Source organism: Babylonia areolata, chromosome 29, assembly GCF_041734735.1.
Source record: "Babylonia areolata isolate BAREFJ2019XMU chromosome 29, ASM4173473v1, whole genome shotgun sequence".
NCBI lineage: Eukaryota > Metazoa > Mollusca > Gastropoda > Neogastropoda > Buccinidae > Babylonia > Babylonia areolata.
In genome coordinates, this window is record NC_134904.1 from 7,894,629 (window position 1) to 7,912,882 (window position 18,254).

Sequence of the window (18,254 nt, forward strand, 5' to 3'; positions counted from 1 at the left end):
AAGTGAGAGCTAGGTAGTACCCCATGACACATGGTCTGGTTTCAGTAACCAGCATTTTGTTCTCACTTACAGCCCAACCTGTAATGTATGGTGTAACTGAGTATGGCAATGGACTCTTGCAAAGGGTAAAGTACCCAGCAAACATCCATCCCCAACTTCATAGCGTAATTTGTGCAAAATAGAGATGACTGCTTACAAGGTAGTTTACAGTACTTATATATGTATGATAGTCAGTCGTGTGCACCTAGACTATCAGAACAGCAGAGGAGACAACTGCTGTCCCGACTATCTGGGCCAGAATTTGATTATAGTGGAGAGTGTCTTGCCCAAGTTACATCCCCGCTCTCTCGGAAAAGAGGGTTTTAGGAGAATACACACACACACACACACACACACACACACACACACACACATCTGCACATACACTTACATACACATACCATCATACAACTTGAATCGGTAGAAACTGAAATATAACATATCTGATATATATATACATCTGCACATAAACTAAAACCATTACACATCTTGAAACAGTGGAAACGGATATCTGCTCTCTATGTTCTATTTCAGAAGACAGGTAGCTATAATGTTTTTCAAGGGATCATGTATTAAAAATATATCTGTCAAATGTTCACATGAAAACATCTGGGGGATTTGGCAGTAACATACACGAACACACAAGCCAAAACAAGATATCTGAAAATGAAAATTGTCCAACTTGGTGCAACTGTCAACAGCTCTGTCATGTCAGCCACACGTTTAAAGGGTGCAGACATGTCATCTCCATGATGCAGGGCAACAGTTCCTTCCTCAAGTGCTGCTGCTATCCATCTTCTTAGAGTGACAATGGTTCTTTCCTCAAGTGCTGCTGCTATCAATCTTGCTAGTGTGACAATGGTTCTTTCCTTGAGCACTGCTATCCATCTTGTTAGAGTGACAATGGTTCTTTCCTCAAATACTGCTATCCATCTTGTTAGCGTGACAACGGTTCTTTCCTCAAGTGCTGTTGCTGTCCATCTTGTTAGTGTGACAACGGTTCTTTCCTCAAGTGCTGTTGCTGTCCATCTTGTTTGTGTGACAACGGTTCTTTCCTCAAGTGCTGCTATCCATCATGTTAGTGTGACAACGGTTCCTTCCTGAAATGCTGCTGCTATCCATCTTGTTAGTGTGACAACCGTTCTTCCCTCAAGTGCTGCTCTCCATCTTGTTAATGTCAAACTTACTCCAAACTTCAGTAGCAGCTCCATCAGATGTGCAAACTGGACTTTATTGTATGCATCTTCCAATCTTCGAAATTGTCATTTACCACTGCAAAAGTATGTTCTTTTCTCTGAAATCCTTATACAGGTGTAGTATATGTGTCATAGGTGTAATCTAAGGAAAACAATGTCATAGGAAGAATACACAGTGACCAAAAAGCAATGTGGTTTCTTGACTGTCATTTATCAATACAGATGTAATTTAGATGTAATACACTTCTAATACAGATCATTAGATGTAATAATAAAACCATGGATGTAATATACATGAAATATAGATGTTAATATAGATGTAATAACCTCTAATACAGATGTAGTACACCTGTAACACAGATGTAATACACCTGTAATATAGATGTAACATACCATGTAATATAGATATAATATACCTCTAATATAGATGCAATACACCTGTAATGTAGATGTAATATATATGTAATACACCTGTAATATAACTGTAATTTCAGGGAAACAATGGCATAGGAAGACGAAACTGGCCAAAAAGCAGTTTGGTGCTGTTACTGTCCTTTGTCAATTAAAAAAAGTTTTTGTATATAAATATCTAATATACTTATATAGATGTAATACACCTGTAATATAGACGTAATACACATATCATGTACATGTAATACACATGTAATATGGATGTAATACACCTTAATATAGATGTAATTTCAGGGATACAATGATATAAGATGACTACACTATAACCAAAAAGCAGTGCGAAACTGTGACAGTGCTTTGCATGGCTGACACATGAACAGGACATGTTCTATATTGTTACAGCAATGCAGACAGACAGTACCTATCTCTTCAAACAACAAGACATGTTCTGTACTAAGTTAATAAAACAGGCAACTGTTTCTCAGTAATTTTCTGCTCAAACAACAAGACATGTTCTATACTGTTTTAACAATACAGATAACTGTTTCTCAGCACCTTTCTGCTCAACGTGACATGTTCTGTACTGTTATAACAATACAAACACATAACTGTTTCTCAGAAATTTCTGCTCAAACAACAAGACATGTTCTATACTGTTTTAACAATACAGATAACTGTTTCCCAGTAACTTTTTCTTCAATCGACAAGACATGTTCTATATTGTTATAACAATACAGGTAACTGTTGTTCAGTACCTTTCTGTTGAAACTACAAAAACTCATTTCCACTTGTGTGCTTTCACAAATCAGCTACTGTAATTCTCTTTTCACTGTTTATCCCTATCATCTTCTTCAGCAAAGTCAAAAACTTCAAAACAATGCTGCCCACTGACCATATTTCTCTTCACCTCCATACTCTGCACACCTCCCCGTTGATGCAAGAATGAAATACAAAGTTGCATGTCTCATTTCTCTGCTTTCCACTCCACAGAATCTACCTATCTTTCTGACCTCATCAGTGCTACACTCCACAGGACCTACCTATCTTTCTGACCACAGTGCTTACACTCCACAGGACCTACCTATCCTTCTGACCTCATAAGTGCTTACACTCCACAGGACCTATCTTTCTGACCTCATCATTGCTTACACTCCACAGGACCTACCTATCTTTCTGACCTCATCAGTGCTTACACTCCACAGAACCTACCTATCTTTCTGACCTCATCATTGCTTACACTCCACACAACCTACCTATCTTTCTGACCTCATCAGTGCTTACACTCCACAGGACCTGCCTATCTTTCTCACCTCATCATTGCTTACACTCCACAGGACCTACCTATCTTTCTGACCACAGTGCTTACACTCCACAGGACTTAAATATCTTTCTGACCTCATCAGTGCTTACACTCCACAGGACTTACCTATCTTTCTGACCTCATCAGTGCTTACATTTTACAGGACCTACCTATCTTTCTGACCTTCCGCTAGATGATGCTGTGCTCATGTGGCATAAAGACGTTTGGAAACAAGAGAACGCTGGCCATTAAGAAGAAGCGTGAGCAAAGTAAGCAGGGCTCAGGGCTCAACTTCTGGAGATGTTTTCCCTTGCAACATCAGTGGGAAGTGCTGCGCATCCAGAATCCGCCTCTTCTCCCATATGAGGTCACGCACCAACAGATAAGCTTGCCTTCCTACTCATCCGTCGGTCTGACGGGAGACTCCATCATCACCTATCTTTCTGACCTCATCAGTGATTACACTCCACAGGACTTACCTATCTTTCTGACCTCATCAGTGCTTCTACTCCACAGAATCAACCTATCTTTCTTACCTCATCAGTGTTTACACTCCACAGGACCTACCTATCTTTCTGACCTCATCAGTGCTTACACTCCACAGGACCTACCTATCCTTCTGACCTCATCAGTGCTTACAATCCACAGGACCTACCTATCCTTCTGACCTCATCAGTGCTTACAATCCACAGGACTTGCCTATTTTTCTGACCTCATCAGTGCTGACACTCCACAGGACCTACCTATCTTTCTGACCTCATCATTGCTTACACTCCACAGGACCTACCTATCTTTCTGACCTCATCAGTGCTTACACTCCACAGAACCTACCTATCTTTCTGACCTCATCATTGCTTACACTCCACACAACCTACCTATCTTTCTGACCTCATCAGTGCTTACACTCCACAGGACCTACCTATCTTTCTCACCTCATCATTGCTTACACTCCACAGGACCTACCTATCTTTCTGACCACAGTGCTTACACTCCACAGGACTTAAATATCTTTCTGACCTCATCAGTGCTTACACTCCACAGGACTTACCTATCTTTCTGACCTCATCAGTGCTTACATTTTACAGGACCTACCTATCTTTCTGACCTTCCGCTAGATGATGCTGTGCTCATGTGGCATAAAGACGTTTGGAAACAAGAGAACGCTGGCCATTAAGAAGAAGCGTGAGCAAAGTAAGCAGGGCTCAGGGCTCAACTTCTGGAGACGTTTTCCCTTGCAACATCAGTGGGAAGTGCTGCGCATCCAGAATCCGCCTCTTCTCCCATATGAGGTCACGCACCAACAGATAAGCTTGCCTTCCTACTCATCCGTCGGTCTGACGGGAGACTCCATCATCACCTATCTTTCTGACCTCATCAGTGATTACACTCCACAGGACTTACCTATCTTTCTGTCCTCATCAGTGCTTCTACTCCACAGAATCAACCTATTTTTTCTTACCTCATCAGTGTTTACACTCCACAGGACCTACCTATCTTTCTGACCTCATCAGTGCTTACACTCCACAGGACCTACCTATCCTTCTGACCTCATCAGTGCTTACAATCCACAGGACCTACCTATCTTTCAGACCTCATCAGTGCTTACACTCCACAGGACCTACCTATCCTTCTGACCTCAGTGTTACACTCCACAGGACCTACCTATCTTTCTGACCACAGTGCTTACAATCCACAGGACTTACCTATCTTTCTGACCTCATCATTGCTTACACTCCACAGGACCTACCTATCTTTCTCATCTCATCAGTGCTTACACTCCACAGGACCTACCTATCTTTCTGACCACAGTGCTTACAATCCACAGGACTTACCTATCTTTCTGACCTCATCATTGCTTACACTCCACAGGACCTACCTATCTTTCTCATCTCATCAGTGCTTACACTCCACAGGACCTACCTATCTTTCCGACCTCATCAGTGCTGACACTCCACAGGACCTACCTATCTTTCTGACCTCATCAGTGCTACACTCCACAGGACCTACCTATCTTTCTTACATTAGTGCTTATATTCCACAGGACCTACCTACCTATCTGACCTCCTCAGTGCTACACTCAAAAGGACCTACCTATCTTTCTGACTTCATCAGTGCTACAGTCCACAGGACCTACCTATCTTTCTTACATCAGTGCTTATATTCCACAGGACCTATCTTTCTGACCTCATCAGTGCTTTCACTCCACAGGACCTACCTATCCTTCTGACCTCATCAGTGCTTTCACTCCACAGGACCTACCTATCCTTCTGACCTCATCAGTGCTTAAACTCCACATGACTTACCTATCTTTCTTACCTCATCAGTGCTTACACTCCTCAGGACCTAACAATCTCTCTTCTGCTCCTCAAACTGTTACCTTCTGAAAATTCCACATGTCAGTACAAGAACCTATGGTAAATACTCTTTTCCTGTTTGCTGCTTTTCATACTTGGAACAACCTTCCACATTGTTTTCATGCATCTGACTCCTTGCCTTTCTCTCTTTGCCAAAACCTCATCTTTTCAAATTCTATCAGTAACTTGTGTAAGCACTCTTAGTTTACTTCTACAACAGCACCCTATGCTTATCAACTCAATTTGCATGTATGAGGTATAAGACAGAGGAGGAAAGGGGAGGAGGAAGGGGAGAGAGAGAGAGAGAGAGAGAGAGAGAGAGAGAGAGAGAGAGAGAGAAAGAAAGAGAGAGAGAGAGGTCATGAGTAGTTCATATAATTTGTAACTTTTGTTTTCAATAAAGCACCTTGCGTTCTTAGAAAGGTGCCATACAAATATACATTATTATAACTATTATCATTCTTAGTTATGTCAAAAGTAGTAGCAGCAGTAGTAGTAAAAGTAGTATAATTATTATCATTATGACAAGTCAGACACAGCAAAACCAAAAGAGGACCAAAAAGCTATGCATAACCATAACCACAGCCACACAGCTGTGTAAAACATAATAAAAACACCTCACACTTTCAGTGGACCTTTTACCAATCATAAACACAAAACATTAATGTTACCAGCCAAACACCACAAGCACATAAGAAATATCACCAGTCAAAGGTCAAGCATTACAATTCCATTGCACAGCTGAATGGCAAGTCTTTATTCATGTGTACAAAGCACAACTGTCTCCTCAGCCATATGCTCTGGGTACATTAAAAACATGTAATCACAAATAACCAAATCCAAACTTTTTTTTAAATTCAAGCATAGAAGCCAACCTGGTTGTTTGCCCATACCAAAGTAATGCATCATGTATTACATAAGCCTGGGTGGTGTGTATCCCATTTGGTCATCATTAATCCGTTTAGGTAATATGTTTGATTCTATTAGCAACATAGGTTTGTACTCTATGTGGCCCTTGTTCATCTGTTTAGGTAATATCTGTTTCATTCCATTAGTAACATAGGTTTGTATTCCATGTGGTCCTTGTTAATCTGTTATGGTAATATGTTTCATTCTAATAGTAACATAGGTTTGTATTCCATGTGGTTCTTGTTAATCTGTTTAGGTAATATCTGTTTAATTCTATTAGTAACATAGGATCTGTATCCCATGAGTTTCTTTTCTGATCTTTAATATTCCAATGCTTTCTATATGCTTATGATTTATTCATGCTTTTGTTTTTGTAATGACTTTTTTCTAGAGTACAAAAGATGCTTTCCTTTCATTTAATACTGTCGTCTTGTCCTATTTTCCCTTCGTTTAGCAACTTGTACTCTATTTCTATGCTTCCTTTTCCCCCAGGTAGTACAAGCCTCACTGTGAATGCCAGTGGCCGGGCAATATTGGTTAGTAACAATTCTAACTTTGAAAATTTCAAAATCAAACAGAAGATGCCATACCCCCAACCCATCCCCAAACCCTCACCCCCATCACCCCTTCCTCCTTGTAACTTGCATCTGACTTGTAATATGTGCCGATACATTCATTTCTCCATTCTTTCTAGTTTTGAAAGAAAGGTCCTGCACACAGATATACTGTGATTTGTCTAAGGAAACGAAAGATGTGTCTTTGATCTTTTCTGAAGACCTCCTTTCCCCATACAAGAAATGGACAATGTCAATTAATATATTAGTTATATTAGGTGACATTTATCTTACATATGATTCACACATCTCAAAACAAAGACGGCACCCCCCATGGCCGATGCCGGGAAACCTATGAACGCCTAAAAAATTGACTAATTTTGAAGTGCATTTTCTCAAATTTGATTTCATTTTGTGAAAAACTATCCAACTGAAATAATCATTTATCATCCATATTTTTAATTTTTATTGTGTTTGCTTTATGCAATGCGTGCATGAGTTCGCGGATGGAAGAAAAAAAGTGTACTGTAACGCGAAATAGTGATCCTTGTTCAATGGCGGCCGGCGTCTTTCTGAGCGCGACACAGTTAGTTTCAACCACATAGTGGAAAAAATCGCATCCGTTGTTTTCCATTCATTGGTTACTGTTCGAAAAACTGAGAGCCGTGAAAGGCGAAAGTTCAAGGAGAACTTTCGTGTGTTTTTTTCCAAGCCTTGGGCGAAGTAGGGTAGTTAGATCTGAGCGCAAAGTTACGGGAATTTTTCGGCTGTCTTTCAACGCCTCGCGCAGTTCGAAAATGAAATCTGACCCTACGGGTTACTGTATGAGCGGTAAAGAGCATTTTCTGCTGATTTCAATGGTATCCGAAACTAATATTTTTGATCCATGAGCAATTTGCTCAAGCGATTCAAAAGCAGGTACCCCTCTTCGTCAGTTGCGTCGGCCCAATCAACATTCGACACAGGAGAGCGGCACTTCAGCTAACACAAAAATGGCATTGTTTCTCCAGAAAATCTTAAGTTTCATCGGTAAGTTTTATATTATTTTTGAAAACGAATGTCTTTAGCACTTTCATGCACAATATTGAGCTGAAATTCTCTGAATCAGGATTTTGATCGATGTCAGTAACTGAGCAGCTTGGATCTATTTCATAAGTGTTTTCGTAACGTGACACCGTGTTTCAATCGGAACACGATTTATTTTTTTCGGAGTAAAACACACAAAAACTATTGATACAGAATGAAAAATGGACATGTTAAAACGGAGCCCATGAATTCCAATTACTAATATTTGATTGATTTTTGCTTTAGTAAGCAAAATATTACCTGGGTCTAAAACCGGAAGTGCTCGGGACAGCATTAGCGTCGTCTGCTACAGACTCGGTTTGTGTTGAATAAGTGAGTAAACAAATTGGAATATGGTTTCTTTTTCATTCAGCATCACACAAAAGTCTGATATTCTAGTTGCATTTTGCTTCTATAGCTGTGAAACTTTATCTCAATATATACAGACAGATAGATACTATGCTCTCACATTCCAGAAAGAACAAGAACACCAATTCATACTAACCCCTCACCCCCCCCCCCCTTCCCCCACGCCGCTCCTCCCCCTTTCTCCTCTGCAAACTTCACTTTCATAATTAGCTGAGAGTTGTATAGCCATTCCCCTCCTTTGTCTCTGAGAATCTCCCACCAATGATAAGGAGAGGGGAGGGGGTTGTCAATGGTTGTGGCAAACTTGGCACTGAGCCAAATCACTGACCACTTGCTCTGGCTGAGAATCCCTGACTGCTGACAGTGATATAACCCACCATCTCCTCCCTCCAGTCATCCCCCCTTCCCCATTTCTTTCCTGTCAGTGGAGTAGGTGTGTGCGTGTGTGTGTGTGTGTGTGAGAGAGAGAGCCAGAGCAAGTTTGCATTTGCACATGTATGCTTGTGAGTATGTGTATGTCTGAGTATGAAAAAAGTGTAATGTGAAGAGATATATGACTAATTTGAACAGTGCAGGCAACATCCTGTTTCTTCAAAAATTTAACACCAATTTTTAACAAACTAAAATTAGTAAAAAGAAAATCAGTACAATAACACCCATAGCCTAAGTTGTACATCAGGTTCAGTCAAGTCAAACTATATAACACTACCAGGAATACAGCCATTAAGATAGTATAATTGTGTGTGTGTGTGTGTGTGTGTGCGCGCGGGAGGGGGGGGGGGGTCATGTAACCCATGATATGCTGTGCATCTAGACTGCATGAAACAGAAAACAAAGGGAAGTAAACACATATTTCATGAAATGATAAAATGCAAAATACCATGCACATATTGTGAATGAAATATTCAGTTTGATATATATCTAAGACATGCATTCTCACATACACACACAAATAAAGATGAGTACACAAAATATATATCAAAGAATAAGATACTAAGTATGATGTGCATATTAACAATAAAATATTCAATGTAAGTAATCATATACATGTATACATAAGACATTAAGTAATACTTTCATCTCAGTCATGAAATGTAGCACCCTGAAGTGGAATTTCTGAGTAAATAATCGCATGCAACAAAGACATCCATAAGATGAACAGTACAAGTAGATGGCAAAGTTCTTGTCAGCAATTGGAAAGGACAGACCCCTAAAAATTCAGCCTCAATTGTCAAAGCATAAGTTGATGCTGCAACTGAGTTATTGTGTGAAAGGTAAGTGCGGCCATTTTGTTCAGTGCGGTGAATTTTGTGTTGCTGTTGAATGAATGCTTACCTGTTAGTATGCCATTTTATAATTCTGTTATCACAGTGTTTTCCTCCCACTCAAAACACTCAGAAATTGACAAAAGCCTAAACATATATTAAACTGAGAGCTCTGGTTTTGGTTTTAAGTTTTAAATTGAACATAACATTTGTTCTTTCTTATGAGCTGATCTGTGTATCTAACATGTTGCAGAAACAGCTGCTTATGGCAGGGTTTGCAAGACCTATTCCATGATCCAAAAAGGCCAGTATAAACATCTCAGGTAGTGAGCAGCATGTTATTGCTGATGCCAGGAAACCTGTGAGTGCCAAAAAATGAGAGATTTTTTGGTGTGCATTTTCTCTTGTGAATGCCATTTTGTGAAGAAATAAAGGTGCATCATCCACCTTTTATTTCTTATTTATTGTGTTTCTTCTATAATGAAATGCATGACTGGGTTCATGGATGGAAGAAAAAACTAGAGAGCTGAAAGAAAATAGATTCATATATCTGTCATTTTTGCTAGCAACTTATGTAATATTTGCTCCCTCCTGGGAACCTTTGTTGTGGAATGCCCCATCAACCTACCCATTCTGTATAATGCTCTCAAGTTGCATTCATTTAAAAATTTGTAGTAATTTTGAAGAAGATGATCAGCCTAGACCACTGGTAACTTATTGTGGCTGCAACTTCAATATTTTTTTCAAAAACAAAAATTTTGAAGAAGTCTCATCTGCAGCATGCACCCTTTTTTAATGAGAAAATCAGGTATCATTCCTTTTCTGCCAACTTTAGAGGGAAGTTTTAAGGTTGATTTTAATTTATTTTGAAAGCTGACATTTCACTTAATACACACACAAAATTTCATGGTCCTACTTGTGACAGTTACTGAAATATTCATCTTTGCAGCATGCTACCCCAATAAACAGTCTTTTTTCCACTGGTCAAATTGAAGATTTTTCAAAGTTTGAGACTCTGATACTTAAAATTCAGTCAACTGTCCTGCCTGAAAAAAATTCAGTGCACTTTCTGTGATGTAATCTGCAAGATATTTTATTTTGAAATGCAACTGTCTATTCGTTTCAGTGCTGTAGACCTTCAAAGTTGCTATTCTGTACACATTGACACGTCTTGATTTTCTATTTCCTCCTACTTTGACAGACATATTTTCCAGTTTCTTTGCTGCTGAAGTGTTAGCGTTTTCTTGTGCAATATACCATTATCATATGGTTTTTAAAAGTATATGAGTTTTCATTACAGTACCCTCATGGACAGTATAATATAACTGTGAAAATGTGAGAATATTAAGTACTAACAGCATGTACGCATCGTCACATCTTTAAAATGGAATATCTTCAGAACCAATCAAGATATTCACTTACTTTTTTTTTTGTTTTTCTTATATTGTCATGTTGTTTGCCAAAAATCACATTTCAGTCATTGTAATGAATATTTAAATTTTCACTGCCTTTGAAAGAGTTGGCAAAATCCTTTTTTTGTTTAAACTGTATATACATACAAGATGAAGAAGACTTGGCTGGATAAATAGCTATACAACAGATAATCAAAGACCAGTACAAACTGCAGCACAACATTTAAAGTGAAGCAGAAGAAAAAGGACTGTGAAGCAAAAAAGGTTTCTGTAAATATTTGCATCTGTTCAGAGCATATTGCTATATCAGTATATGTTCATAAGTGTATGCAAGTATATATGCATCTGTATGCATGTAGCAATGATAATGGATGCTTGCGTAGGTGTGAGGAATATGGCTGAACGTGCAAACATCTCAAATTTTATTTACCTGATAACTCACCGTACTGATTACCATTCCCTACATTACAAATGAGAACACAGTCATAAAAAACAAAGAGAAAGAAACTATGAAGAGACATATGCACACTCCACAAACTTTATCATCAGAATATTGGTGCCACCTCTTAAACAGGCATGTCATAATATTGTCAGAATACTGTTATCTACAGCAGTGTGACAGTGATATAATATAGTTTTACTCTCATATCAAACGACTGAGACTTACTGTCAAAAACTCCCTAACATACACACTCAAATCAAAACACTGATACATTACTTATTGTCATCAACTCCCTAAGATATACACTCAAATCAACCCACTGGTACTTAATATCAACTCCCGAAGTATACACTCAAATCAACCCACTGGTACTTAATGTCATCAACTCCGTATAGATATACACTCAAATCAATCCACTGAAACTTACTGTCAGAACTTGCAGCACACCCATAGCCGTCTGCTCCCTTGCCCTGCACAGGCAGGATGCCCCCCAACATGGCTTCTGCCCCAGGCTGTATCGTGGCCTGCAAGTTCCGTGTGCATGTCTGGGATTCAAACTCTGCAGCCGTGTGGCACAGCAAAGCTGCCAGCACCAGGACCACACGTGCCATTGGTGCTGCTCTGGGGGACAGTCACAACCTCTGTCATTGGTCGGCATATCAGACAGCCTCTCTTATTGGTCAGGGACAAGTCAGTTACAGTCTCTATCATTGGTTGGCAAGTCAGTTACAACCTCTGTCATTGGCTGGAGACAAGTCAGTTACAGTCTCTGCCATTGCTTAGGGGAAAGTCGGTCACAGCCTCTGTAATTGGTTGGCAAGTCAGTTACAACCTATGTCAGTGGATGGGGACGAGTCAGTCACAGCTTCTGTCACTGGTTGGCAAGTCAGTTACAACATCTGTCATTGACTGGGTACATGTCAGTCACAGTCTCTATCATTGGTTTGGGAGAAGCCTGTTACTGTCTCTGTCACTGGTTGGGGACAAGTTAGTCATAGCCTCTGTCATTGGTTGGCAAGTTAGTTACAATCTGTGTCAATGGTTGGGGACAAGTCAGATACAGTCTCTATCATTGCTTTGGGGCAAGTCAGACACAGCTTCTATCACTGGTTGGGGACAAGTCAGTAACAGCCTGAAGAATTAGTTGGGGACAAGTCAGTTACACTTACAGCCTCTGTCATTGGTGGGGACACATCTGTAACATTTACAGCCTCTGTCATTGGTTGGGGACAAGTCAGTTACAGCCTCTGTCATTGGTCAGCAGGTCAGTGAGTTACAGCCTCTGTCAATGATCAATAAGTCAGTTGCAGCCTCTGTCATTGGTCAGCAGGTCTGTGAGTTACAGCCTCTGTCAATGGTCAACAAGTCAGTTACAGCCTCTGTCACTGGTCAGCAAGTCAGTCATAGCCTCTGTCAATGGTCAACATGTCAGTTACAGCCTCTGTCATTGGTCAGCAAGTCAATCAGTTACAGCATCTATCATTGGTCAGCAAGTCAGTGAATTACAACCTCTGCCATTGATCAGGGACAAGTCAGTTGCAGCCTCTGACATTGGTCAACAGGTCAGGTAAAGCCTATCATTAGTTGGCTGCATGAGATAATGTGGCTTATTTCTCATTTTCTGTCGCAGTCTTCTACTGGTTCTAGTATTTTTAGTATCTAACATTCAACAAATTACAGAATGTCACTCACTGACTAGATTCACTGATTGACTGACTGACTTGGATGGAAAAAAAATAGGGTTGTGAGGTGGAGGGAGAGTGTGTGTGTGGTGGAAAGAGGTCATCTGGAAGACAACAGAACACAGAAGGAAAAAAAATTTGAGCCTTGTACAACATCAAGGACATCCTAACAAAATCCCTGGTAACTTTAGTCACAATTTTTTACCTACTCAAAAATATTTCCTTAATTACCACCATTTTACGAACACACACATAGTAATACATGAATCTAAGTATTTCTTCCAGACAGAAAAGGCATTTGTCAAACACTGTCTGGAATGGGAAAAAAATCTGACGACTTTGCAGAGACCTGACTTCCACACTCTTCCACAAAAATAAGACATTAACCAACAATATATAAACGTGCGCGTGCGCGCGCACACACACACACACACACACTGACACATAATACAAACATGCATGCATAAACACACATTCAAGGCAAAAACATATCAATGTAAACACACACATGACTCATGCCTACATCACATATATATACAAACTGGAACTAAATGAACACTTGCACACGCACATGCAAACTCACAGGCACATATATTTTCCAATAACCATCCCTACCCCTTAAACAAAAGTGACAATCTGATACATGCAATATGTGCATGAAAATGTAGGCAATGATGTGTGTATTTCTGCACACCTAAACACACATCATGATCAGTACATGTTTACATTGCAACCTTTGTACATTTATTCTCACTTACAAGTACACACATGTATCATACACACATATACAAACATGCATGTGCACACATGCACACACACACAAATAAGTTATGTAATTTAGGTGAGTGTGTGTGTGTGTGTGTGTGTGTGTGTGTGTGTGTGTGTGACTGAAACCTGACTGAATGACTGGAAATAAATGAGTGCCTGAAGGCAGTCCACTCTGCCCAGGTAGGCAGCCTGCTGGGCAAATGAATCTGTGTTTGTAAAGCTTAGAGCTTGGTTTCTGACCAAGGATAGGCTGACGCATTTTGATTTTGTAAGTATCTATAGTATCATCATAGTTATCATTCTCTCACATGTTATATATACTTTCCCTCTTCCACTCCCTCTCTCACACACACTCAGCTTTGCCCCATCCACTCTTAATCATACATACTCACTCTTCTTTCCCCATTCTGGAACGAACACTCTCTCTCTCTCTCTCTCTCTCTCTCTCTCTCTCTCACACACACACACACACACACACACACACACACACACACACACACACACACACACACACACACACACGCACACACACACACACACACACACACACACACACACAGCCACTCTCATGCAGGCACTTATACATGAATATAATGTCATGTACAGAGACAAGGGGAGATAAGGATTTGGAAGTTTCATATACTTAGGCCATTATCTATACACATCATACGTATCTCTCCCTCTCTCATCACCCTAACCTCTCCCTCCTGTCCCCCTAAACCTCCCCCTCTCTCAGCCTGTCTTCCCAGTTAATGAGTTATACTCCACTGTCCACACACTTTCATACACATATTTACGTACACGCACAAAGCATGCCAACAATATCAACCATTCCAGTTAGACAAAAAAATAGACAATTTTATCAAATGACTTTCCAATCACATTGAGGCTATAACCAGCTTATGCATACACTATATTTTCATACCATTATCATATATCAAATTTGTCTTGCTACCTCTACCACTCCCTTCCTCCCTCTCTCACTGTCTCAGACTAAGGGAGACAGAAGTAAAAGGACTGATTGTCTTGCTTTGCAATCAGTAAGTGGATTTGTGGTAATATCCTTTGTGTTATTTAAGTTCTTTGCTTGAAAGGTAAAGGATGGACATTTTTCTGACCTAGTCCCACTCTCACTCTCAGGTTTCTGGCCAACAGATGAGCTGACCTGCAAGTTCATACACTCCATGTGACTATATTCACTCAAAATATAACACACATAAACTTCTGTCAATATAACAATGAAATCCATGTCAATGTTATGGAAATACAGATTGGAATAACCAGACATCAACTAAAGTACCAAATTTTCAACCAATATCTAGTAGTCACATAAAATGAAGTAAGACTAATAAGAGACGAATAAAATGGTTTGTTTTGTTTTTTTAATCAGTAAGTATTTTCCCAAAAATGAGGAACTGAGAAAACACTGACATTCTGGATGGCTGATCTTTTTTTTCTTTTTTCATCATTAACATATTTCTTTTTTCTTTCTTTTTTTAATTGCTGAAATGTCTCGCATTAATTTAATTGTTTGCATGATTTATAAAATCATTTTGATCAGTATGTCATTGAGTAACAGTCGTGGAAATAGTTGTAGTAATAGCTGCAGTAATAATAATAAGGTACCTAATACTTCATGTGTCAAATCCTGATAAAATCAAGTGAATAGTTCTGCTGTCTACAAAATGTAGCCTTCACAAATACAAATATTGCAAAGCTGTGTCAGTGTGTATGTCTATATTATGTATATAACTCGGTCATCAGTTTCAACTGATGACTGTTGTAAAACTAAACAAAATGTCCTATCAACATAACGATTTCTCCAAAGCCGACAGCACTGCACCCGTGCGATTTAGTGCATGATTGTGTTGGGTGTGTACGAATTATATTTATACTCGGATTGGCAGATAAGCACCACAAAACGGACAATTTCAGGACACACTCTCGGTCGGTTTCCTAATGACAAATAATGGCACTAAACTTCAATGGTGAATGTCGGTGTCTCCTCACTTAGAGTTTTGAAGGTCTAAATAATAAATAAATGAGTCGGTTCCAGAGCCTCTGCTGTAACCTCTCTTCAGTCTCCGCTGACAAACACGTATATTCAGAAAACATGCGCTTTCATTTAGTCACTACACTTTGACGGACTTTACAGATTCCTATGCCTTACCTTCTGTTTCTGGCACAACACCTGCTGTAGCACCACTAAAACGATGGTTTTTATCGAAAGTTTAGATTCCAAAGGAAGCAGACGACAATCCTTGTCCCAAACTTCTGATGCAGGCACCGGGTATAGATCTGCATGCCCAACCCCAGATTGACTGGTTTCGTTCTGGGTGTACCAGTGTTTTGTGATAAAAATAGCAGCCCATGTCGAGGAATAAAACAATCGAGGCAGCCGGCTGGTTGGCGAACCTGTCCAACTGGTTTCTCCACAGTTATTTTCGGCCACCGCTGCCATGCTGAGTTGAGGTGTGACCGCGCCGTTGAAAGGATCGACAACTCAGGTGGTAATTTATACTTTCGATTTCACAGCTGGCGGAAAGCTTAAAATTTGCGACCATTAATTTTAGGCTTTTATTGTCTTTCAAGTTAATAAGTGAATGGAATTTGTATTCCAAGTATATATTGAGTCTTGTTTGTTTTGGATTTTATTTTTTAATTTGTCAGCTGACATGTTTCATTTATTTCACTTCAGCTAACCATTGCCCTCTTCTCAGCTGTTTTCATTCTGGAAATTCCAGATAGGATGTGGATATAAAGTGAAAATATGTGCAAGTCTAAGTGGTCGAGGCTTGGAAGTTATGCAGTTTGATATGGATCATAACCATTAAATCAATAATCACAATCAAGAAGAAGACTGACTTTTTCAACGATATTTATGGTAAAATACTACACGCAGCGAGTCAGTACTAGACTAGGTAGGTTAAGGAAAGCGAGTCTTTCATGATAAGGCTTGTTCTTCAGATGACCAGTCAGTTTTGTTGCTTGTCGCTGGACGTTATCCACCTCTCTGCACAAGATTTTTGACTGTGGGTTCCAGACGAAATGTCCACTGATATTCCAAAGTGGTTCTAACCAGGGATTTGAACAATTGAACAAACAGATCTTCAGAGAGGTAGTCGAAACAATGCCTGATTATACCAACCATCTTGTTAGCTTTTGCAGTAACTGTTGCCACATGCATCTTGAAATCCAGCTTTTTATCAATGTACACTCACAGGTCTTTCACCACGTCACTCTCAGCAAGTGCCAGGTTGTATTCCTCCCCACTGTTAGTTTTCCCTTTCATGTAGTAAATTGCTTCCGATTTGCAGTTTCCTAACTTCATTACACTACATTTTTCTGGATGGAAGTGGAGGAGCCACTCTCTAGACCACTGCTGTAGGTTGTCTAGGTCATCTTGGAGGACTTGTGAAGCACCTACTTGGTCACTCTATGTGAACAACTTCGTGTCGTCGGCAAACAGTTTTACATTGCTCTTCACTGTACTAGGAAAGTCATTAATGTACAACAGGAAAAACAGAGGTCCTAGAACACTACCTTGTGGGATACCACTTCTGACGTCTGCCTGCTGTGATGTTGTTCCATTCACAACCACCCTCTGCTTCCTTTGAGACAGAAAGTCCTAGATCCAGAGTAATACCCTGCCTGATACTCCATGTACGTGGATCTTAGAAACAAGACTGCGATGCGGGACGCTGTCAAACGCTTTCTGGTAATCCATAATTTCATAAATAGCATCAATGGAGCCACCTCTATCTAGGGTTCTTGTCCAGCTGTCCAATTCGTCCAACAATTGCGTAGCACATGAGCGTCCCTGAACAAAGCCATGTTGCTCTACGTTGATCAGGTTGATGGTCTTGAGATGATCTGTGAGCTGGTCCCTTACCAATGTCTCAAGGATTTTACAGAGTATGCATGTGAGACTCACAGGTCTGTAGTTATTTGCCATGCTCTTACTTCCCTTTTTAAAAATTGGAGTCACAAATGCTTCTTTCCATTCCTCTGGGAGCTTTCCTTCTTCCACTGATTTCTGAAACAGTGTCGTTATTGGATCTGCTAGGGCAGTCCGCAGCTTCTGACAGAAGGAGGGGACTAATGCCATCTGGGCCTGGAGCTTTTACTGTCTTCAGGTTCTTGAGATGTTTTTCGACTTGCTGAACAGAAATGGGTATGCCAGTAAGTTCTGCCTCGTATGTGTAATGGGGGGTTCAGGCAGTTCACCTCCTCCCTCGACTGTAAATACAATCTGGAAAAACATATTTAGCACTTCTGTTTTCTGTCTATCCAGTGAGGTTTTCGATCCATCATTTTTCAATAAATCAGCAATTCCAGTTCTTGATTTTGTTTTATTGCCAGCATATGACCAGAATGCCGTAGGATTCTTCTTTGCTTGCGATGCAACTTTCTTCTCTTTTTCGCCTTACGGCAGGCATTACGTGCTTGATTTCTGGCCCAAACATATTTCAGGTAACTCTGACCATC

At 40.0% G+C, this 18,254-nt stretch overlaps 1 protein-coding gene across 2 annotated transcripts in view; it reads right to left on the bottom strand.

The window, feature by feature from the left end:
* The window catches only part of LOC143274691 (uncharacterized), a 95,331-nt gene extending 79,224 nt beyond the window's left edge, over positions 1–16,107 (bottom strand). The window contains exons 1-2 of one of the 2 annotated variants that reach the window (XM_076578580.1): positions 15,937–16,107; positions 11,744–11,932 (exon numbers count right to left, since the gene is read on the bottom strand). In XM_076578580.1, coding sequence (XP_076434695.1) covers positions 11,744–11,927 — 184 coding nt within the window. In that variant the 5' untranslated portion in view covers positions 11,928–11,932; positions 15,937–16,107. Of the gene's footprint in view, positions 1–11,743; positions 11,938–15,936 lie in introns of both variants that reach the window. The other variant, XM_076578579.1, reaches the window with a different exon arrangement.
* Between the last annotated feature and the right edge of the window lie 2,147 nt (positions 16,108–18,254).